A 24,387-nucleotide genomic window follows, 5' to 3' on the forward strand; every position below is an offset into this window, starting at 1 on the left:
GTAGGGTGATACTTAACACCAACATTTAATCAATTCAGTATTATATGATCTAGTAGAAAGAGCCCGTCTTCAATATTTTTTTTTTTTTTTTAAGATTTACTTATTTATTTTAGAGAGAGAGGGAGGGAGAGAGTGCAAGCGGAGGGGAGGGAGAGAAAAACTCAAGCAGACTCCACACAGAGGGTGGAGCCCAATGTGGGGCTTGATCTCATGACGCTGAGATCATGACCTGAGCTGAAACCAAGAGCCAGACGCTTAACTAACTGAGCCACCCAGGCGCTCCTCAATATTCTTCTTTTACAGAATCACATGTTCCTAGTTCTCATCACATATTCATTTACCTGTGTTATTAATTCTTTCAAAAAAAAAAACAATCTTGAAATGGACAAGTCTTTCTAAGCAAAACATAAATTGAGGGAACTATAAAGGGGAAACTGGAATTTTTTTCCCTATATAAAGTTAAATTTTCTGCAGAGCATAAATATTGTAAACAAAGTTAAAAAATGGGGGAAATGGTTGTAACACATATGACAAAATATTAGTATCTCCAGTGTATAAAGAATTCTTACAAATCAATAAGAAAAAGATCAATAACATGTTATCTGGAAAAATGAGTACAGGGATGAACAGTTTCACCTTTAACCTTAAACAACAGAAAGACAAGGACTTCCACAAGTGACACGGTACTTTGTCACCTTTGTCAAGGTACTTCCTCTGGTGCTCCAGGATTTAGGAGTAAGACACTAGGACAGAAGAAAAAACAATTCTTACCCGTAAACTTGTTTCTCCAAAACTGGGTCGCCCTGGAATCCAGCACCATAGGAAGTGTGAAAGCTTACAAAGCCTTTGACTTCAGGATCCTTGCCAAATGGGACAGCAGGGTAAGTACTCACACCTCACAGCGTGACCAGTAGACCATGGACCAGGTATCCAGCTCTCAGTCCTGACGGGGGATGAAGAGGAGGGCAAGTGAAGAGAGTTGAGTGTTTAAGAGACAAGGGGCTTCAAAACAAAAACAAACCACCCAGCCCCTGCTGGATGGCATCTGAAACCCTCGGCCTGGGCCCAGGAAGGAAGGTATTTCCATTCAGTGGGAAAATGTGGTCCACCATCCGAGGGGCCACAGGGTGGCTTGAACAGAGGAGAGTTACCACTGACCTAGCAGAGGGGTTCAAAGTTCTCAACTTGAGAACCTGCCTTGAGAAACAGCAACCATATCCTCTCCTTCAAGTAAGGAAAATAAAATGAGAAAGAAAAAAGTGTATTTTCAACCATCAGGCAAAGCCCATTTTAGGAATATTGAGCCTCTTGGATGAGGGTTTCTGAGTCTTTTAAAGTCATAAATTTATATTAAAAAACAATTCAAATCACCTGCCAAAAATGGAGAAACCAAACCTAGTTCACCTAAACCTTTAGATCTAACGTCCAGCTTATAGGAAATATAGGGGATAGAGGAGCAATCCAAACCATACTATACAAAAAGCCAAATAAATCCAGAATGTGAGGCATTTATAGGCAACCAAGGGCCACCAGTAAATCATTGGCATTAAAGAACTCACTGGGACTGTGATAGACCAGGGTCAGCAAACCCCGGCCCTCAAACAAGTCCAGCCTACCGGTGGAGTTTAAACCAAAAAGCCTTGAAAACAAAACTGTATTGGGACACAGCCACGCTCATTCACGTCCATATCATCTATAGCTACTTTTTGCAGGAACGCACAGTTGAGTAGTTGCAACTGAGACCAGACAGCAAAGCCTGTGGGAGTTAGTGTCTGGAGCTTTTCACAAAGTCTGCCAAACCCCTGTCCTAGATTAAAAGAGGTAACAGCTACTCAACAAAATACCCCGTGTGGACCTTGTTTGGATTCCAACTCACACAAACCAACAGTTAAAGTGCATTTTTGAGGCAATCAAGGAACTTTGTGGACTGGGTCTTAGAAAACATTATGGAATTACTGTCAATACAATCAGGAGATGACAATGGTATTAAGGCTATATGAGAAAAAGACCTTTTGTTGGAAGCGCATACTGCACTATCTAAGGGCGATGTGATACGGCATCTGGAATTTAAACTGCTTCCACAACAAAAAAGATGAAGCAGATAATGGCCAAAGAAATTGTTTTAACAAACTGTTCGATCTATTTGTGGAAATATAATGGGGAGGTTCATTGTACTATTCCCTCTGCTTTTGCATTTGCTTTAATAAAAAGGAAAAAAACCCCAAACCTTGATCAAAAAGTAGAGCTCATAAGGATGCCTGGGTGGCTCAGTGGGTTAAGCGTCCGACTCTTGATTTTGGCTCAGGTCCTGATCTCAGGGCTGTGAGATCAAGCCCTGTGTCTGGGTCCATGCCTACTGTGGAGCCTGCTTAAGATTCTCTCTCTCCCTCTTCCTCTGCCCCACCCCTTCTTTAAAAAAAAAAAAAAAGTAGGGTTTACAGCCAGACAGGCTTTCTCTTCAGGCGGGCCTCCCACCTCACCCATTCTGACTTGGAGTCCCGCCTCAGCACACCCTTTGCTCCTCTATCTCTGAACATAGTTACATTTTAAGCTCCTTACCTCTGTTCATGGTGTCTGCCACCGGGAATGCCCCATTCCACTCCTTAGCCCATCAAAATTCTACTCCCTGCTCCAAGTCCAGCCCAAATGTGACCCCAGCCAGGTCCTCCAGTGACAATTCATCTCGCTGTGCCCCAACAGACCATTGCCTCTTTGAAATTTCTTTCATCCTTAACATTTCAACTCCTTACTGTGTCTGTTACCTCAAAATGCCATACAAACCCCGAGACTCCTAGCAACTGGGTCGTTTCTGTAATTCCACTGCAGGAGTTATAATAACACCCTGTGCACAGTAAGCTCTGCCTATACAGCTCTCAGGTCCAAGGCCAGGTCCAACCTAAACAAAGCTATCCTGCCCTGAGCAGCTTCACTGACAAGAGTGAGACCTACAATTAAAGAATGAATTTCTGTTAAATAAGAGGCTGGTCATGCTTACCTGGTGCTCTCTTAATAAAATCTCTAATTGCTAAGGTTTGCCCCTTAATAGAGAATGTTCTAGAGAAGAATGCTAAGATTGCTTGAATGTGTCCTCTTATCATCGCCTCTCCTTGGGACCCGTCCCTCTGCAAACAAACAATGCTTCATCCCCCTCCATACCAGTCTGCAGGGGGCCCTACCCCCTGGTAAAACACCTGGCTAACTGTGGGTACAAAGCCTTCCAGCGACTCCACTTAGAAGAGCTGACACAGGCTGGAACTTTCAAGAGATCTCACTAGATTAAAAAAAAAAAAAATGAACAGATAATTTTAAAAACGGTTAGCTTCTGTCTCTGTTCTCTTGTACTTCCTGCTGCCCAATAGCTAAGGCCAGCATGAATAACCACCCTCTCTAGGTCTGATGCTAACAGTTAAGACACGCGTTGGCAAGGTCAACTAGTCCAAAATATTTCTGAACAAAAATCCACCAATTAGAAATTAATTTAACTTTACAAATTCAGCTTTTGAAATACAAATGCTCTACCAGGGTTGTCTGCTTATTCAGGAACTTCTGGCTTCTCCTGGGAGTCATTTCAGGAAAACAAGGCATTTTGGGAAAATGAGGGCAAACTGCAGGAGCTCTCCATACTAGCATTTCAATAAATTGAATGAGACCAGGGAGAATAGTCTTCTGTTATAGGAAAAAGTACATAAGGACAGTGTGAGACCTACACTTTATATAGGTCAATCCAACAGATTTCGAGGTGTCCTTTAGTTTTGTTTTGCTTTTTTTATGGGGGGGAGGGGCAGAGGGCGAGGAAGAGGGAGAATCTTAAGCAGGCTCCACGTTTGGGGCTCGTTCACAAAACTCTGAGATCATGACCTCAGCGGAAATCAAGAGTCTGATGCATAACCCACTGAGCCACCCAGGCATCCCTGTCCTTTGGTTTTTAATACATGATTTCTCCCTAGGACATTTGGCAAAAAGAATGATCTGCTTTTTAAAAAGTGGCTACAGGGGTGCCTGGGTGGCTCAGACGGTTGGGCGTCTGCCTGGGCTCCGGTCCTGGCCTCTGGGTCCTGGGATGGATCCCCCGGTGGGGCTGCCCGCTCAGCTGAGAGTCGGCTTCTCCCTCTGCCTCTCCCCCTGCTTGTGCTCTCTCTCAAATGAATAAATAAAAAATCTTAAAAAAAAGGGGCTACAAGTCTCATGCATTTTCTTATCAGTTATTTAATAAGGCAAGCTTGGAGTCAAGAAGGTACGTTTAAAAAAACTGTGCACTGACAGGGTTTCAAGTGCAATTACCGAGTTATCTTTGGCCAACGGAGTGAAAGCGCAATAACCAGACGTGCTGATTAAGGCAGCAAGAGACATTTTTCCCCATGATTCAGACATGACGTGTCCCTAACAGCTCCAAAGAAACCTCAGGTCATAAACTGACAAATGCCAGTTTTTGGATTTCTTTGGCAGCTTTTGGTTTCCTCACAAACAGGAATCTCCGAAATTAAAGACAGAATTTCCGAAAAGTGCTGCCCTCGTCCACCGGAGAGTTCGTTTTTTAAAACTACCTACTGGATAATCACCACGCTCTCCTGATACGAACGGGCAGCGTCCACACCTGCAGACAGTTCCTAACTCTTTCGGCCCTCGCCCACTCTGGCGGGGGCGCCCGCGTCCCGCCGCGTGCAGCGGCTCTGGGGACCCGTTTCGTGGCCGGGTGCCCCCCTGTTTTCCGGCTGGTCCCGCAGGCCGCCCGCGGCCCCTTCGCGGCCAGGCTCGGTCCCCGGCCTCCGCGTTCCCTCCCCGGCTCCCGCGGCCGCCGCACTGGGGGCGAACGCAACGCGCCGCGCAGGGACGGACGCCCCGAGTCCCCGGCGTCCCCAAAGCCCCCGCGTGGAGGGAGCGGGGACAGGAGCCCCGGCTCGGCCCGCGCCCAGCGCCTCACCTGCCGCAGAGCGCGGCGCGGTCGGGGACAGCCTGCCGGGCAGCGGGCGGAAATCTGGGGCGAGACTGGCGCAGGCGCCCCCGGAGGCCGCCCCCGGCGGCGCCCCCTGGAGGCGAGACGCGGCACCCGCCCGCCCGGGGCCCCCGAGCACACACCTGGGCACGCGCCAGGATCCACGCCGCCGCGCACACCTGGGGCGCCCCGCCACCGACGCTCCGCTCGAATGCGTCCCGCCTGGGGCCTCATGGCAGCCTTGGCTCTGTGTGGGACCCAGACACACCCGGGGGCACACCACGGATACACACACAGAAATGAGCGCGCCCCTGAGAATGCATCCGGGAGGACAGGTACACACATCACCAAAGGCTCACCCTGGAGCATCCACACTCAGCGCCGGTATCATACTGGATACACGTAATCCTATAGTCGATACCAACACATATTCTCCTATTCTCCCTTTTTATTTTTATTTTTTTAATTTTATTTTATTATGTTAGGTTAAGCACCATACATTACATCATTAGTTTTTGATGCAGTGTTCCATGATCCATTGTTTGCGTGTATAACACCCAGTGCTCCATGCAACACGTGCCCTCTTTAATACCCATCACCAGGCTAACATCCCCCCACCCCCTCCCCTCTAGAACCTTCAGTTTGTTTCTCAGAGTCCAAAGTCTCTCATGGTTCGTCTCCCCCTCTGATATCCTCCCTTTTTAAAAAAGCAGTGGTTGTAGGGGACAATGAAAGAAATGACTTCCCGTGGGTTCCCTGGCTCCTAGGACTAAACTTGAACCCCAGAAATTAGAAGAGTGAAGACCAAAAGCTGAAGGAGAATTCTTCTCTAGAGACTTTGTTCATTCTGGGTTTAAGCAGTGCTCCTTTTGGGACCCAGGTGACCAAGAAGGGCACAGAGATAGAGGTCCACTTCTCCTCAAAGACACAAATATATAAGTAGTTACTGGAATAGCAATAATCCCCCTTAATCTTCTTCTGCACCTTCCATTTTTTCATGTATGTGGACTAGTTGAAATTTTATTATGATTTGATTTTTAGCCAAACATTTCCGATAATGTAGATGTGGTTGTGTTTTGAATGGTTGTACAATTCCAAAAGAAATCTAAAGGGTCAGATTCATAAGCCATAATTTATTTCATAGAGTTCTTTCTTGTCTTGATAAGTTCATAATTACATTGAAATATTTAAAAAAAATCTTGTCTAGCATATATTTTTAACAACTTATTTAAAGAGTAGCAGTAATCACCTTAATTTTTTTAAATGAAAAATGATTCTTTTTTGAGGGAGGATGAATTATGTTGGCAAAAGAAAACGAGCCAAATACATGAATAAATAATACCTCTGGTGAAGGAAAATTAAAGTTGGTGACAAGGTGAGCATTCAATTGCATTTATTACCAGGTAAGGCTAAGGAATCTGATTCAACATAGATTAGGCTCTGTGGGATGAAGTCTTCAGCTAACTCTCAAAAACTCATAGACAAATAGTTTAAAGCAGTAGTTTTCCAAATGTGAAAAATGCAAAATGTGTAAATGCAAAATGTGCAAAAATGCTGGACTCCAGTCAGCAATATCAAAGCACCTAGGAATTTAGAAATGCAAACTCTCAGGGCACACTGCAGACGTTCTGAATCACCAATTCAGGGAGTGGGGCCTAGCCCTTTAATGTTTATGATGTACTTTCAAGTTTGAGAACCATGATTTAGTGAAGATTTGCTCTAGTGCTTCTCGGACTGAAATGTGCATGTGAATCAACTGAAGATCTTGGTTAAAAATGCAGACTCTGGTTCAGGTAGACTGGAATAGGATCTAGATTCCCAGGATTTCCTTGTGTATGAGCACACACACAGGGACACTGTGTGAATACAACTGCCCAGCAAAGGCAACGCTGTGAACTGCCTTTAGAAAGATGAGAGTCACACAGTTTTTCAAGGAAACTGAGTGGTCAGTTATGAGTCCATGGCTTGTCAGTTTAGTATTGGTGGGTTACACGAGAGTACTTTACAAGCCAACTGCTCTGACAGGTTTAGGAACAGAGTTGACCGGTGGAGGCTATCAGGTTGCATCCAAATTGTAGAGGTGAGTCACTGGCCGAAAATGGTTCACCTACCATCAGCTGTTTTTGTGCTCATTCTGGTCCATTACTTTGCCATCTAAAATCTCCCATATCCTCCAGGCTCAGGGTCAAGACTGCAAATGACTTATGTAGGTTTAAAGCTCAGCAGACATTTCCTTCATCAACTCAAATGATTTAAACCAACAAATTATCTTTAATTGGAATTATCCAGTTTGACCATTGTTGTTATCTAAATCCAAGCAGGTAATTGCCAAGCTTTGTTTTCCAGACTTCCGTGCAATAAGGTAGATAAGGTAGATGCCTGATTTATATTTATATTTGACTAAATACACTGCTACTTTATGTGAAAGGGGCTGGCCCCATGTCCTTCTCCCCTCCCACACGCCTCCAGCATTGCAAGTAACATACTACAGATAGGAACACATCTTCATCTTTTGAAACTGTAGTATAATGTGAAATAAATTACAGAGCAAGGAGACTATATAAGGAGCTTGAAATTTATTTATTTTTTTATTTTTATTTTTTTAAAGATTTTATTTATTTATTTGAGAGAGAGAGAGCAGGAGAGTGGGGAGGGTCAGGGGGAGAAGCAGACACCCCGCTGAGCAGGGAGCCCGACGTGGGACTCGATCCCAGGACTCCAGGATCATGACCTGAGCCGAAGGCAGTCGCTTAACCAACTGAGCCACCCAGGCGCCCAGGAGCTTGAAATTTAAATAACACTACAAAATCTACTGAAATATTACCAAATTATTCTAGTAAATCATTTTAAAAAGTCATCTTTGGCCCCAAATAACCTGCAACATAAATCCAACACTTGTTTTTGTATGGCCCATGAGCTAATGAGTTTTGCATTTTTTAATGTTTGAAAAGAAAAAAGAATACTTTGTGACACATGAAAGTTACATGATATTAACAGTTCAGTATTCATAAATAAACTTTTACCAAAAACATAGTCACGCTCATTCAATCGTGGACTCTGTGGCCCACAAAGCCTGAAGGATTTACCATCTGCCCTTTTATAGAAAGAGTTTATCTACCTTGCCCTATAGTTTTTTGCTCCAGCCTCTGTTACAATGCCTACCCCTCTCTTCTGTAATAGTTGATTTATACAACTGACTCCCTACTGGACTGAGTTTCACGAGGGCAGACTTGTATCCTTTGTATGAGTTTCCAGCACTTGCCACTGTGGTGCAGAGAGTTAGGTATTCAATAATATTTATTTAAGTGAACTTTACTTTTTGATCATTTTCCCACTATGAACTTAACAAAAAGGCTTTGTAGTTCAACACAGGATCCATTAATTAAGACTAATTTAGAAAATTTGTGTGCAAAAAGTAGAAACAAACACATTCTCCAAATAATTGGATTCCTTGCTTCCTTTTCTAAACCTGGCTCTAAAAAACTGTTGTTAAATTTGAAAGCAGCAGGGTTATTTTTTCTTTCTTTTCATTCTGTCAAGTTATTTTACTTAGTACCAGAGATCTCACTGCTAAACAATCCCCATGGTAAAGAAATTAACGAACAGAGAAAACCAACCTCATGAAGCTACTTTCATTCACATTAAATTCAATCTTGGTATTTCTGGAATTAATGATTAATGTTTTAAAGATGATGTGCATTGCTGTCAGTTTTGTTTTTTTTTTTTTTTGAGGGAGAGAGAATGCACCACCAGCAGGGTGGGGAGGGGCAGAGAGAGAATCCCAAGCAGGCTCCATGCCCATCGCAGAGCCCCATGAGGGGCTCGATCTCATGACCCTGAGATCATGACCCGACTGAAATCAAGAGTCAAACACTCAACTGACCCAGCCACCCAGGTGCCCCTTGCTGTCAGATATTTAAAAATAAGGTGTTGACTTTTTCTCCACAAAAGAAATGCAGTATCTTTTCTAAAAAGTTTATGGACTATTCCAGGCAATTGGAATTGAAATGGTTTATGCTCTTCTTGCCCAGCTTCTGTACTTCTAGGATAACAGGCAAAGACTAAAGAGATTATATATGTAAGATTATTTCATTAGTTTTGGTGAATAAATCCCTAATCATGAATTGGAAAATAATTGTAAGAACTCCCAGAAAAAGCAATTTGACCAATGAAATATGCCATCCATCATGATGGAAGCTAAGAACCATTGTTAGGCCACAGACCAATCTCTGAGCATATAATATTGCTGCCACTGTTCTTCCTAAAACCATAATCAAGCAATTTGGTCCTGCTCTCCAAACAGTAACTTTTTTTTTTTAAGATTTTATTTATTTATTTGAGAGCGAGTGAGAGCGAGAGAGATCACAGAGGGAGAGGGAGAAGCAGACTCACTGCAGAGCCGGGAGCCCGACGCAGGGCTCAATCTCAGGGCCCCGTGATCATGACCCGAGCTGAGATCATGACCCGAGCTGAAGGCAGACACTTAGCCAACTGAGCCACCCAGATGCCCCCAAACAGTAACTTTTTAAAGGAAATAATGCTCACCTGGTGCCTAGAAATGTAGACATTACAAAATAAAATGTAGCTTGGGTTGACTTTGGTCAACCCAAGCTACATGACTTGGTGAGCCCCAACCCATGCTCTGTAACACGAGGGCTAAAATAGGGAAGCTGGGTAGTATACACTGAGATGTATGTCGCCTGGGCTAATGGTTTCTTTTATATTTGAACCTTGCTGTGGGGCGCCTGGGTGGCTCAGTCGTTAAGCGTCTGCCTTTGGCTCAGGTCATGATCCCAGGATCCTGGGATTAAGCCCCGCATCGGGCTCCCTGCTCAGCGGGGAGCCTGCTTCTCCCTCTCCCACTCCCCCTGCTTGTGTTCCTGCTCTCCCTATCTCTCTCTCTCTCTTTCTCTCTCTCTCTGTCAAATAAATAAATAAAATCTTTAAATTAAAATGAACCTTGTTGTTAAAAGTACTAATTCCAATGAACAACCCTGTATGTATAGTTCCAACCATGAAGAGCTTTCATATACATGATTATGCTGGAGGCTTACTCCTGCATTGGATGATAAAGACCAGGTAGAGAATTTCCTCTACAGATGAAGTAGAGAGCTTACGTTGCTTGCCCATTCTTACTGATGATTTCAAACAGCAATGTTTCTTATACTCAGAGCTTTTCCAGAACAAATTCTTAGTAAGAAAGCAGTCACCCACTGAAGGGGGCTATCTGACGTATCACTTCAGTGTATCCATGGGAGGAATGGGTTTCCTGTTTACTTCGCAGCTAATATACTCTGTGCTATCTCAGCCTGATGCATGGCAGAGGAGAATTTTCCTTTTTCAGTCTGAAGTATGTTTTGCCTTCAGAATATTTTGAAGGACTAGAAACCTTGCAAATATTTTACTTCCACAAAGGCATTGGTATTTCACACGTTCTTATGTTTCACAAGAAATTTTTAAATGACCATTTATATCAGCATCCGAAGCAGCTCACTTTTATAACTTTTTATGGTAGACTTCTTGATAAGATTTAGGTTTTTTAGAAAAAAGGGTTAAGCATCTGGGGATGTTTGAAGACCACTGGCATAGCCCACCCCTCTTATTTCATAGAGGAGGAATTAACAACAAAGCAGTAACCACCACTACCACTCCTAATTGTATTAGAAGCACCTTAGACATGAAGTAAGTAATTAAGTGGCTCATTCCAGGTTCCTGGTAACAAATGGCAAGTTGGAAGTGTTTGGAACTAACAGAAAAATGACTTATGCCTTCAACTTGGCCCTAGGATAATCTCACACTCCTGGTCTCTGTTCTTTCCACTTTATCATCTTGTTTGCTGATGTCTGGAGATTCCTAGACTAGTACTCTAAAAGCCATCATCCATTTACTTTATCAGAAAGTTCTAGAAATGAGTAGTTTTGATTTTCTTTGAGACAAATCTCAAGTCCAGCCATCAAAATTAGTGCTGTAGAAATGTAGCTGCTGAGACGAATCTGTTTGTAAAAGATGGCTAAAAGTGCAATTGAAATCTACAAGGAATAATATTTTCTCAAACACATCACAAGTTGGAAGCAGAAAGCTTTATTGGTCCTTGAAAGATGCCACGTATTTAAAAATAAAACTATTAGAAATGCAGGATGCTCAAGACAGTTTTGATAAAGAATGTAACATTTAAAGTACTTGCGGGGCACCTGGGTGGCTCAGTCGGTTAAGCATCTGACTCTTGATTTCGGCTCAGGGCATGATCTAAGGGTCATGAGATTGAGCCCCACGTCAGGCTCTGTGCTGGGCGTGGAGCCTGCTTGGGATTCTCTCTCTCTCTCCCTCTGGCCCTCCTTCCCCCCTTCCCTGCCCCCCCGGGCCTGTGCACACACATGCACTCTCTCTCTCTTTAAAAAATAATAATAATAAAGTACTTGCTAAACGAATCAGACTCAGAACATAGTGCTAAAAATATAAATCTGAGATTGTTTCTGGACATTTAATTACAGGAGAAAAAACTTCAAGGAAAGTGAGGGTTATCCCCCTTCGATTATTTATTGAATATTATTATGTGCCAAACACTGGTCTAGGGCTTTACATACCCTTTCTCCTTTAAAACTCCCAATAATTCTGTGAAAACAAGTAGTATTACCCCCCATTTTATAGACAAGAAAGCCAAATTGCTGAAAGACTAGGTTACTTGCTGAACTAGTTTCCTGGGCTGCCATAAATTACCAGGAAGCCTGGGGGCTTTAAACAAGAGATGTTGCCCTGGAGGCCAGAAGTCTGTACTCACTCACTCTGAAGGTTCTAGAAGGGATCCTTCTTTTCTCTTCAGCTTCTCGTGGCTCCAGGCCTTCCTTGGCTTGTGGCTGCATCACTCCCACCTCTGCCTCTGTCCTCCCATGGCCTTTCCTCCGTGTGTCTCTCGGGGACCTCTCCTCTCATGAAGACACCAGTCTTTGGACTTAGGGCCTGCCATAAATCCAAGATGATTTTCATTTCAAGATGGTTAACTGTATCTGTAAAGACCCTCTTTCCAAATGAGGTCACATTCTGAGGTTCCTAGTGGACATGAATTTTGGGGTGATGCTGTTCAACCCATTGCACTTGCCTAAGGTCATACGACTGATAAATGGAAGAATGGGATTCAAACCCAGATGTAACACATTTTCCTCTCACATGCAAGCTTTATGCACCCAAATGCCAGCTATTTCCAGACAACCATGAAGACAGTCCCACAGCATCTAGAATCTAGCGACGATGTAAATGGTTCAGAGAAGAGCCTACATTGCACACCTGTGGTTCAGCTGGTGATCGGGAAAATGCTGCCTCCCAAGTTTTTGCCACTCAGCATTGCTCTGGAGCCCCCAGTCTCCCCAGAACCTCTCTTGTCTGTTGGGCAAAGCAATTTAGTAACCATCTTGGTTGCTAAAGTTTCCCTTATGGTGTCTCCTTCCCACCTGTGCCCCACCAATGCCCACAGCTTTATTACAAACACATCCGTGGTTCTCTTGAGTAAGGATTTCTCTGTGAAGCCACACATGCAGTTCCTTTATTTGGAAGGAAAAATTATTTCAAATGATGCAGATATTTACAAAGTAGAAGGTGAAAAGTCTCTTTTGTTCCTACTTCTTATTACTCAGAATTGGCCAATGTTAAGATAAACTGTAATTCCTATGAAAGTTTAAAGAGATTGGGAAATGAAAGAAGCTGAGAGCCTTAATATTTAGTATCTTCTTTTGGCTTCTGTCCCCACCATTATCTTTCCTTGTCTCCTTCATTCCAACCACGCTGTCCCACACGGGACTTTTGCTCCTTCTACTTTGAACTAGACACCAGCTTCCAATTTGTGTTTTATGGGGAGCATTATCTTAAAAGAGGCCATAGCCTAAATTAATGTCTTCTTGGTAGAATTTTAGAGGTGAGAGAGGTCATTCAAGACTCTGGGATTTTAAAATGAAGCTGTAATATTCAATAATCATGTTTGGTATTTATTAATGAACACTTCAAGTAATATTAAGCGCCTCACTTTACTGAAAACCAGGGTTACTTAACTCTGGGGATCCTTCTGTTTGGGCCAGTATGGTAAGGGCATCCCCTTATCCATGTACAATATGGCTGACCCTCAATGGAGTTTATGCCTCAGTGTCCTCTTCCCCCAGGATGCCCAGTGAAGCTTTCACTATAAATATGAGGCCCAAAGGAGAAGGCAGAGGTGACTGAACCGATATCTGTTCCTGTGAAATAGAAAATTCAACTTGATTTTAAGTTTCATTGCCTCCAGGAAAAACAGATTCACCAACTGCTGGGGAGTTTTGAACACAGAAGGAAAGAAAACGCCCTGGCAACGTGTGACTCGGACAGCTGCAAATATAGAAGACACGAATGCCTGACTGAAGGGCCTGGGGACTCCCTAGGAGAAGCCCCTGGAAAGGGGGCTGGTAACAGTGCTTAAGGCTGAGGTAACGTAGACCGAACCTCCACAGGGGCGGGAATCCCCTCTGTTTGCACTTTCCATGGTATCCCCAGCAGCTGGTGCAGATGATGCTCAAGAAAATATTTTGGTGGTCGTGGTTGAGTGTCCGACTCTTGATTTCGACTCATGATCTCAGGGACATGAGATTGAGCGCCATGTCAGGCTCCTGGCTCAGCAGGGAGTCTGCTTGAGATTCTCTCTCTCCCTCTGCCCCTCCCCCTTCTCTAAAATAAATAAATAAATCTTAAAAAAAAAACACCTTAAGAATATTTTGGGAAAAGTAACGTAAGAATAGCACCAGAAATCCTCGTGGTGGGATTGTTCTATATTTTGACTGTGGTGACCACACGACTCACACATGGTAACATCTCATAGAGCTAAATATGCAAATGAGTACATATAAAACTGATGAAATCTCAATAAGGTTGGTAGATGTATCAATATCGAACTGTTACCATTGGAGGAAACTGGGTGTAGAGTATTGGGAGCTCTGTATTATTTCTTACAACTGCACATGGATCGACAGCGACCTCCCAATAAAAAGTAGTAATGTGAAAAAAAAGTAGTAATGTGAGAGTAAAAACAATCTCAGGTGACAGCAATCCCAAATGTAGTAGAATGTGAGTCAAGATAGACTGGCTTTGAAAAGCTAAACCCTGTTTTTTTTTTTTCCTAAGTTTTTTCTTTCTTTTTTTTTTTTTATTTTAAAGATTTTTATTTATTTATTCATGAGAGACAGAGAGAGAGAGAGGCAGAGGGAGAAGCAGGCTCCCAAGGAGCAGAGAGCCCGATGCGGGACTCGATCCCAGGACCCTGGGATCATGACCTGAGCCGAAGGCAGACGCTTAACCATCTGAGCCACCCAGGCGCCCCTTTCCTAAGTTTTTTCTAAAATTCCAGTCAGTTAACATAAGGTAAACCCTGTTTAAAAGGGAGAGGGCCCTGAGGGAGGAGACATACCAGTCCAAAAGACAGACACATGTGTGGAAATCTAAAGGTGGAAGCTCCCCAGAAGGGGAGAAAGAGAAATGGAGAGCTGTGAGTTTAGTGCTAGAAACGCATGATGGATCCCAAAATACAAATCACCAAATTGGGACCAATGCCATGTAGAGTGAAGGGGGCTCCGGTGACCTGAACATCTGTTGGACATCATATTTGGCAGAGCCTCTGTGAAGATTCTGGCTGGCCTTGCTGATGCTTTTCATTCCCAAACTGGGGTTTGGCCAACCATACAAATGTCCAGATGTGTCTACATCTGTCACTATGTGGAACTTGTAACATACAGGGACTTTATTTCCTCTTTTCTAGAGCTAAACGCCAACCAGGTTTGGGTCCTAACTCTTGGCTTTTATCAATCTATGTTTAACCGTACGGGAACACTACCATTCCCTCACCCACCACCTCCCATCCATCACCAAGTGACTCCTAAGCATTTTTAGATCAGTTCGCATGTCTCCAACTTCACTGCCACTTGGTTACAGCAAGCCCTCATCCTTCCCCTGGACACATGGAGTGGTCTCTTCACTCCAACTCCTCCCCCACTGACAGCCCAAGCCATCTTTTCAAAACAGAAATCCCATCGTGTTGCCCCCCTGCTTTGCAGCCTTCCGTGGTTAAGGACGGCTCGGTCTGCAAACCCTGGCAAATCTGGCTCTGGTCACCTTTACCTGCTCCAGCGAGTGTCCCGCCCCTCCTCCTTAGACTTCGTTCGGCAAGGACTCTAGCTTTCTCACTGAAAGGCCTTTGCATGTGGCGTTTCTTATGCACGCAGTCCAGGTGTTCTCAGCCTTGGCACTGCTGGCACTCGGGGCCAGACCATTTTCTTTGGTGGGGGCTATCGTGTGCATCGTAGAACGCGCACTTGTAGCATCCTCCCACCCACCGTCGGGACAGGCACTGCCAGCTGTCACCTGGGGCCCAAGTTCCCCTGGGCGGGAACTACTGGCCTGGAGTGAACTCATTCCTCTCTGCCTAGCAGATCTCAGTTCAGAAGCCCCCTTCTCAGGGATCCCCTCCAGGCAAGATCCAGTCTCCCTCTTCTCTCTCTCTCTTTTTTAAGGATTTTATATATTTGACAGAGAGAGACACAGCGAGAGAGGGAACACCAGCAGGGGGAGGGGCAGAGGGAGAAGCAGGCTCCCCGCCGAGCAGGGAGCCCGATGCGGGGCTCGATCCCAGGACCCTGGGATCATGACCTGAGCCTCAGGCAGACGCTCAATGACTGAGCCACCCAGGAGCCCCATCCCTCTTCTCTTATTATCTATTTGATAATTATTGTCTCTCACGGTACTATCCCCTACCTGAGGGCAAGGGGCCATGTCCGCTTCCACTCACCACTGTATTCCCAGTGTCTAGGAGGGCATCTGGCACACAGCCAGTACTTAGATGCATTGAATGAGCGAATGAGGGCGTTTAAGGTCAAATCTGTTTGCTGCAAAATCTACACCCTCCTCCAAAAATCCAAACTATTATTTATTGAGGGTCTCCTGGGTCAAGTACTTCATGACCATGCGGGAGGCCTTATTATCCCCATTTTACAGGTGAGATACTGAGGCTTAAGCAATGCTAAATGGCTTGCCTATGACATCACAGTGGGAGAACCCAGACCCAAATCTAGGTTTTCTCACCCCAAAGTCTAAGCTGATAGATGTGAATACGGACATGGATGTCCAACGCTTTCCTGCAGGGCTCAGGCTTTTATTCTGTGTGATATTTTAAGTCAGTAATTTGAAATAAATATAAAGACCATGCTTAAGAAATAGGATAGAATCAGAATCCCAAGGAGCCCCATCAAGGCAGCAGGCTAAGTCTAAGGATGAAACTTTTAAGAGAACTACTTATAAGATGCATGTCAACAGGGAAGAAATGTAGCAAACAGACAATTACTGCAAAATGCTTTTCAGGATTTTGCCATTTCACCATCAGGGAGGTGCAGGATGAGGATCAGGACTCTGAGATTTCTCAAACTGGAAACTTCCCCCTTGTCTGTCTGGACAAACCCCCATCCTACCCCCTATCAGCAATAAAAACATTAAAATGAAATAAGGGGGAACCGGGACACAGCGTCCTGCTTCTGGTGGCCGGTGGAATGTTGGGATAGAATCCCAAGAAGTAGAGGGTGGCCGCCACCAAAGGGTGGAGAAAGAAGGAAGAGTGCTCAGCTCTGCAGAGACAGAAGACTGCCTGAAGTATCAATCAAATTAATGACTGTTTTCTCTGGAAAGAAGACAGCCGTGATGGAAATCCCGAGAGATGGAGCGGTGACAGCTAAGGGGATTCCTCCTGCAGGCAAGGGTCCCAGATGTGCGTGTCTTGATTTGACACAAAAGTTTTAGTATCGGTAGAAAAAAAAAATCCTGAAGGAGCTTTCACAAGAAATATTTTTCTTTACTCTCAAAAGGCAAGCACTGTTTTAAAGAAAGAAATTTGCTTTAAAAACAAAAAAGATCAACAAGCCTGTAGTGCATCTGTTATCTGCCGAGCTGAATACTGTAGGAACATAAATAAGAATAAGACAGCTTCTGCCCCCGAGAGATCTATAAATTGTTACTGTTATTTTGGGACCTTTTAAGAAATGTTTGAAACACAGCACTTCCTTTTCTGATGTATGTCAAACACCAGGACTTTCTTTCCTGATGTACCTTAAACCATCCTAAGTTACAATTTCTAAATGGCAATTCTACGCAGATCTGCCCCCCAAAATGTGAGTGTAGAGAATTAAATACATCTCATTGTGGATCTGTTCATCCCATTCTCTAAACCTGGATAACTCCAGAGTGCAATCCTATTGCATGGTCCCTGACACCAAAGGGAAGCCACATACCAGAAGGACGAATTGGCCACTTCCTTTTAAAGGGAAAGGAAGACAAAGTTCACTAACTCGAAAATCATCTATTAAGAGGGCAACACGCCATTTTTATACCAGTTTGTGTAATAATTTTACTGCATAAGAAATTAGAGAGATTGCATAAATCATTAGGTCAACAGCATATACAGAAGAATAAAACAAAGCAGACATGATTATTCTGATCCAGTAAGACAGGAAAAATTTCAATTCTTAAAATTATCACAAACACCCCCAAATGTGGCTCCTTTTAAGAGAAAATTTAGCTCTTGCATTTTGTGGATATAGTAATGACTGTAGTTCCATTAAGCCAAATGGAAAACTGCTTCACAGCTAAAAACATAAAAAAGCAACTTACATAGATATGTAGCCCTCTTAATACTGGATGTAACAAAAAGACATCAGGCTGCCTGCTTTTGCCTAAAGCATGGCTTGAATTTTCTATTAATAATAACAGCTTATATAGAATACAAATACAACATAATTTCCTACGTTATGAAGCTGAAATTGGGAGAATCCAAAAATTATTGCAGGAGTGAGTGTCTTCCAATGGGGAAAAAAGTATATAAATATACTAGATGTTAAAATTTCCTTTCTTCATTCAATTTTTTGCCCTGTTCAAAACATAAGAATACAAATAAATATATGTCCTTACAAGTGAAGTTCCTAGTGCACTGTTTAAAAAAAGATTAAGAAAACAAAAATCTTAATTTACTCTTTCTGGTCATTAAATAAGAATTCTAATATACAGACACATTCGATATTTATATAAATTGTAGGAGTCAGTTTGTCATTTCTTGCTCACGACTGACAGACAATAGTGTTAGTCCCTATACAACATGGCTCACACCCCAGATGCAGGTTTCATCCTACTGCAAGTCGCTCCAGAGAATTTTTTTTCTTTTTTCTTTTTAATTAAAAAAGATTTCATTCTTGGAATTTTAGAATTTACATTTGAGTCGTCTGAAAAAATACAATTTCAATGCAAAAACCACATCAAGCTTTCAAGAGCATACTGCTGGTGCTGTAATCTTTTTGCATGTCTTTGTTTTCATAGAAAAAAAAAACCAGAATAAAATAAACAACATGTAAGACTTTTAAATGGTTAAACATAACCACATAATATTAATGATATGCCTCATGCACACAAACAAAAAATGCAAGAAAAAAGGATCAGACGTCTTTCTTTTGCACTTGTTCCAGCTTTCTTCTTAACAGACCATAATTCTCCTTAGTTCCTGATGCAGTGGGGTCAAGCTGCAGAGAGATTTCATAGTGTTTTTTGGCCAAATTGAGATGTCCCCAGCGATGATAAAGCACAGCTGAAACAGCAAGAGATGGATTTCATTGGAAGTGCTTCTGAATACCTTGAAGTATTCCCAACCACTTATAAAAAAAAAAAAAAAATATGAAGCACCTCTGCAAACAGTTTCCAAAAATCATTGTTTGAAATAATATTGTTTGTACCACAAACTTTATTTATCATAACCACACTCCCTGGTGATTATCCGTTTAACCACCTCCAGTTACTCCTGGGATTCTGCATATCAACAGACATGACCCATCTCCCTACAGCAACATTATTACATAAAGAAGTAAAAGGAAGAGTACACTAAGGTTGCCAGGAAATTTCCAGAAAGTCAGGCTGCATAGGGCTGGGCTCCATCACCGCTCAGAGCCCTGCAGAAGTCCAGCATCTGAATAAAGATGCCCCTACATCTTTTGGCAAAATAATAGCTTGTTTGTTGCTAGCTGGAAATAAGGGCTCTAACATTAAGATCTGACCAGAGAAGGGTATCTAAAATCTAATTATTAGGATGGTAAAGCATCTGATTATTATTGTGATTTTGTAAGTAAAAGTAACTTTTTACATGGGCAGAAGGGCAACTGTTGCTGCTTCGTGATTTTCACAACGAGAAGCTACAGAGTCGGTAGAGAACAGATTTGGTAAAAACATATTCACATGTGGAGCATTCTAAACATTGACACTGTAACGCTCTAAAAATCTTAATTATTGAGATGTAAAAATGGAAGAAAGGAATTCTAAGGCATAGATTATTGTAGATGCACGTTTAGCCAAGACACGAGAGAATATAAGAACACAGAGGAGGTCAGTTATAACGGAAGGCCCACTAGGGAAGAAGGGAAAGGATGTAAATTAGACCAGAGACTTCCAAAGTACCTCTCAGTTTGACATTCTAGGATCTTTCAAAGGAAGAAAATCAAAGTAGATCATAAGAAGGGGATAAACTGAGTGGGGGATTATTGGGGTTGGTCTGGTCATACAATTATGATTTGTAAATATGACTATTATATACCTACCTTTTTAATGTGTTAATTTCTTTAAAAAAAAAAAAACACATCTTAGAACCAGATTATAAAGGCTAATACAGGCTAGGCTTGAAAAAACCATTCTTCCAATATCGATTTTACAGAAATGCACCCATTTCTTTTAACTCACACAGAATTTCAACAGGATCCAAATGGAAAAATTTCCTTACCCAAATTGCCATGGTAACTTGCAGCATTTGGATGAGCTTTAATTGCTTTGAGGAATAAAGCTTCAGATTCCTGGAGAATGATATAAAAAAGAAGGTATTACACTATGCAAAAGCCACACACAGTTTTGCTGCTTACGGTTTTCAAACTTTTAATGTCCTCATTGTGCACCACTGTGTCCTTCTCCCAGCAACATCTGGGAAGGCCAGCGGGACCACACCCTGTTAAGAGGTTCTGAAGGGCAGGCAGGGAAGTGTGCGACAGGGAAAGGTGACAGGGTAGCGGTGAGGGGAAGATGGGGGGCGGGTGGAAAGCAGTGGGGGCAGCAGAGAGAGGGCGGATATGCTAAGGAGCTCTGTTACCCGCCTCCCAGAAAGGGATGGAATTTTGCAACTTGAAGTAAGTAGCTCTGTTCAGGGTGCAGTGGAGGATAAGCCAAAGTCAAATGGCCAGGAAAGGGCTGGGTGATTGAGGACACCCACAAAATCGTTATTTTCAGTCAGCCTCAATGAGCTCATTTCCAGGATTCTCAAGGTAGGAGCCGGGGCCAATTTAACCTCCCCCAAGAACTCACAACCCTCTCAGCAATCCATAAGTAGCCCATTCATCTGGAAAAAATAAGCAGAGAGAATGAGGGAGGGATGGCCATCTGTCATCTAAGCGGTCACAGTACTGTGTATGACCACGACCAAATGCCCCTGATGGGTGTGAACTGATTCTTGTATAGACTTGCATTTCCTCCAAATAGTGCTCATTTCCAATCGGGTTGCTATGAGGCAGGACCAAGTGTCTTCTCACCTTATCATTACTGGACCATGGCTGCCTGGATGGTCCCATTCGACCATAATACCAGGAAATAAAGATGCCTAACTGTTCTTTGCTGACACCTGCCGGGGTAGCTATTCACACCGTATACATTCGTGTTCCCGAAGGGACACACATGTGTTAGTGAGTATCAAACACTAAGCTGAAACACTGAAGTTGTTGGTTCGGGATGCGTTTGCTCCTTCTAGCTGCACCTTCTGTGAGTTTTCCAAGCGGGCTTCCCACATCTAGGATCACACATTTTATAAAGTATAGGAAGACAGATTCTTTGTCCTGAGATGGCCTGTGGTACTCCTGAGAAGCAGGCTGGGCATTTGGGCAAACATCTCTGAAACCACAACCTTTTAGAGAGAGCTGGCAGAGAAAAACTTGTATTTTGGAAATGTCATCCAAAAAGGACTGAATGAAGACATCCGGGTAACATACAAGATGTCAGCAAACATCACTTCCAGAACTCAGAGTCAGTGTCTACGTGCCAAGTTAGAGTAGCTGAAACTCCTTCAAGGTAGTGTTAAGGTTCCCCTGCCGTGTTAGGTGCACTGGAAAACACATCAAATGGATTGTATAGCTTTGTAGCTATGCTCTAAGTAGCTATGCTTTCTGACGACTTTCAAACACTACCATTTAGCTTGAGGAATAGGAAGGCCAGGGAATTTAAATCGACTTTAAAATTTCTCCTCTTTCCTTATCTTAGGCTCAGCACCCTGGCCTAGACAATTAGGATGCAAAATGTATAGAAAAATAGGAAACCCACTTCTCCGTTCTGCTCTATGGAGTATTTTCTACTTTATCTGGGGAAAAAAAGAACAATGTGAACTGGAAGCCAAATGAACCGTGGGTTCTGTCCCCTTAATAGAATTCTAGTTTATAGACTGTGGGATGATAGAAAAATCAGTACAGTGGTTACATAAGCTGTATCTTGAAAATGACCAGCTGTAGCCGGTGGTCGCTGGACGCTCCAGAGCTGTCCCAGGCTGATGGAGAAGGCTGGAGAAGTCGAGAGACGGGAAAACCACAAACCTTACCTTCTTCCCCCAGCTCTACACAGGTAAACCCATAAAAAATAAAAATTAACCCCCTCAAAAACCATCCTCTGGAGCAAAAGCTAGAAATGTTAAAACATATACTGAAGCTATTAAACTCCCTGATACTTATTTTAATTTTTTAATTTTTAATTTTTTTAAACTCCCTGATATTTGAAAATGAGAGACGTGCATGTAATATCTTACTGTTATTGTGGAAAGCTATGCTGATAATGATATCTGATGAGCAGAAGAGAAGTAAATACGTGGGACAAACATGAATTAATCACCTCCTTAGGCCTCATGTGATCAAAATCAGACAGAGCTCTCGATTCCGAAAGAAAATCCTTCTGTCACGAAGGATTAAGGTCCTGCTTCTGGAAGTGTGTTTTCTGTAACATCTGCGTTAGAAACCCAGGATGCTAGTTAAAAGTGCACCATGCCTGACGTTACCCCGCCAACTGAGACAGCACCTCTTGTGGGGAGGAATGTGGGCCAGCTGCATCTAACACACTCCCTCCCTGGCTCTGACACATACATTTAAAGTTTGAGATCACGGGTGTTAGGAACCCTGGGTCCCCTTAGGGACACAGGGCATCGTGCCCCTTTTGATTCATAGTCCACTCCTGGCCAGTCCTGGGAGCCAGGTCAGAGAGAGCCCGGATCTCGTATCTTGTGGTTCCGTTGGTCAGCCTTTCCAGGGCCTTGCGGATGACCTACGACGTAACTCTAGATGTGGAGAAACCTGGAGGCAGCAAGCACTAGTCCTGTATTCCCCATGGGCTGTTGTTCCTTTAGTGCAGAAACTGGCAGGCGCCAGGGTGGGGGCTGGGCAGCTGCTAGGATGAGCTGTCACTGCCTCTTCTTTGGGGCTTCTCCTCCCCTCCCCACGTTTGCGCAACGGTAATGAACGCTGATGAGAAAGGACATGAAGTCTGACCCTGCAAATCCATCTTTTGGGCGGCTTCTCCAGAAAGCAAATTGACCAAGTCACACTGGTGCACGGCTCTCACTGTTTTGGCCTAATTCTGAATTTAACTGGGCAGAAATAACATTTATGGCTTCTGTCAGATGCTGGCATTGATCGCAAGAAATCGCAGCCTCCGCTTTACACACCTTGTATTTCTGGGACTTCCCCAGCACGTTTGCCAACGAGAACATCAGAGAGTGATCATTAGGTATTAATTCCAGTGCCTCTCTTCCAACTGCTTCAGCTTGGGCTAAATTACCTGCAAGGAAAACACAGAAACACTTAAGAAAACATGTTAACATTGTACTGGTATTTCATTCTGTCTAACAGTGCTTATGTGCATTGTACACAATGATTAGGAATAACTCCTTAAGAAAATCAATGAAGAATGCGTAACATGGGGCGCCTGGGTGGCTCAGTCGTTAGGCGTCTGCCTTCGGCTCAGCTCGTGATCTGTCAGGGTCCTGGGATCGAGCCCCGCATCAGGCTCCCTGCTCGGCAGGAAGCCTGTTTCCCCCTCTCCCACTCCCCCTGCTTGTGTTCCCTCTCTCGCTGTGTCTCCGTCAAATAAATAAATAAAATCTTAAAAAAAAAAAAAAGAATGCATAACACATGTACACATACAGTATCTACACAACGTACATATGCACATACAACACACACATGCACGATACACCTATCCACACATACACACAACATAATACACGTATATACACAACACACACACACGACACGATCAGTTGCAAAACCACTGCAGTCCAGCACAATTCTGATATAATATACAAACAGCCTTTGATTAAATTCTGTAAAAGCACATAAAACCTAATTTTAATTTTTCCCCAGATACCAGTTACACCTAAATTGGAGAAAGCCAGTCTGTAGAATAACAGTATCCATAGTAACACTTTAATAACTGAGTATTTATCATGTTGAAGTACACATTTTATACCTTCATGAGAAGCAAGTGTGTATCTCTTTTCCACACTGCTTAGATGGCTCACTGGCTTGAAATTCTGCCAAATTAAAACTATCATTTCTTATGGGATGCTTGGATTTTCAAAAGTAGGGGAGCGGAGTAACTCCCAGTTGATGGAGCTAAGATCCTGGCTGAGAAACCACACTGTCAAGTCTGTTAGCATTATATCTCAACTAAGAATCCAAGGCTCTGAGTGTAGGTTTGAGGGCATCTCCTTTAAGAAGAGTCCATGAACTGTAGAGCATGGACCTTGCATTTATTAACCCCAAAGCCATTACTGTTCACTTTTGGGTACCTCCAGCAGCCTAGATGACGGACAATGCTAGATTACAGGCTCCAGAAGAAATGAGATATTAGCGCCCATCTTCCCCTATGGCTCAGAACTAATTCTAAGTGTCATTTCCCCCAAACATACATATTTCAATATGTCAAAGGAAACTCTATTTTCTATAAGAATAATTTTTGTCATGTAAAATATTAGCCCATATTATTATTTTTTTTTAAACTCATACACACTAGAGAAAAAAAGCACATATAATCTGTTTCCTACTTATCCAGTGGCATGGTACTGTGGCGTCTTGTCCTCTGATGTATGCAAGGCGCCTTTCTGTACCTGTGTTATCGAGGAGTATGATCATGTTGTTCCAAGCCAAACTGTGTTCCGGCTTCAGCACAGTCGCATTCCTCCACGCGTTCAGGGCATCCACGTGGCGGTTTAGATCTGCATACTGAAAATAAAGCACGGCCCTCAAAAATCAATATTCCAATGTCGTTGCTTCATCTAAGACATACCCAAAACCAAACCCCAAACTAAACAAAGCCTAACTAGTGCTTACTGAGCTTCTAAGTTTTCACAG

General features: G+C 43.1%; 2 protein-coding genes across 10 annotated transcripts in view; both read right to left on the minus strand.

Moving 5' to 3' along the window:
* The window catches only part of GGACT (gamma-glutamylamine cyclotransferase), a 115,943-nt gene extending 110,916 nt beyond the window's left edge, over positions 1-5,027 (minus strand). For 7 of the 8 annotated variants that reach the window (XR_014143895.1, XR_014143894.1, XR_014143893.1 and 4 more), the window contains exons 1-2: positions 4,922-5,027; positions 772-943 (exon numbers count right to left, since the gene is read on the minus strand). The gene's annotated coding sequence lies outside the window, so the exon portion shown is untranslated. The other variant, XM_081815172.1, reaches the window with a different exon arrangement.
* Positions 5,028-17,319: 12,292 nt separating this feature from the next.
* TMTC4 (transmembrane O-mannosyltransferase targeting cadherins 4) overlaps positions 17,320-24,387 on the minus strand; it is a 53,777-nt gene continuing 46,709 nt past the window's right edge. For both annotated transcript variants that reach the window (XM_081815174.1, XM_081815175.1), the window contains 4 exons: positions 24,144-24,258; positions 22,701-22,813; positions 19,740-19,809; positions 17,320-18,560 (listed from right to left, as the gene is read on the minus strand). In XM_081815174.1, the coding sequence (XP_081671300.1) occupies positions 18,412-18,560; positions 19,740-19,809; positions 22,701-22,813; positions 24,144-24,258 (447 nt within the window). In that variant the 3' untranslated portion in view covers positions 17,320-18,411. The remainder of the gene's footprint in view (positions 18,561-19,739; positions 19,810-22,700; positions 22,814-24,143; positions 24,259-24,387) is intronic.

The sequence above is a fragment of the Leptonychotes weddellii genome, chromosome 3 (assembly GCF_054177405.1).
Source record: "Leptonychotes weddellii isolate Sample4059 chromosome 3, ASM5417740v2, whole genome shotgun sequence".
NCBI classification, from domain to species: domain Eukaryota; kingdom Metazoa; phylum Chordata; class Mammalia; order Carnivora; family Phocidae; genus Leptonychotes; species Leptonychotes weddellii.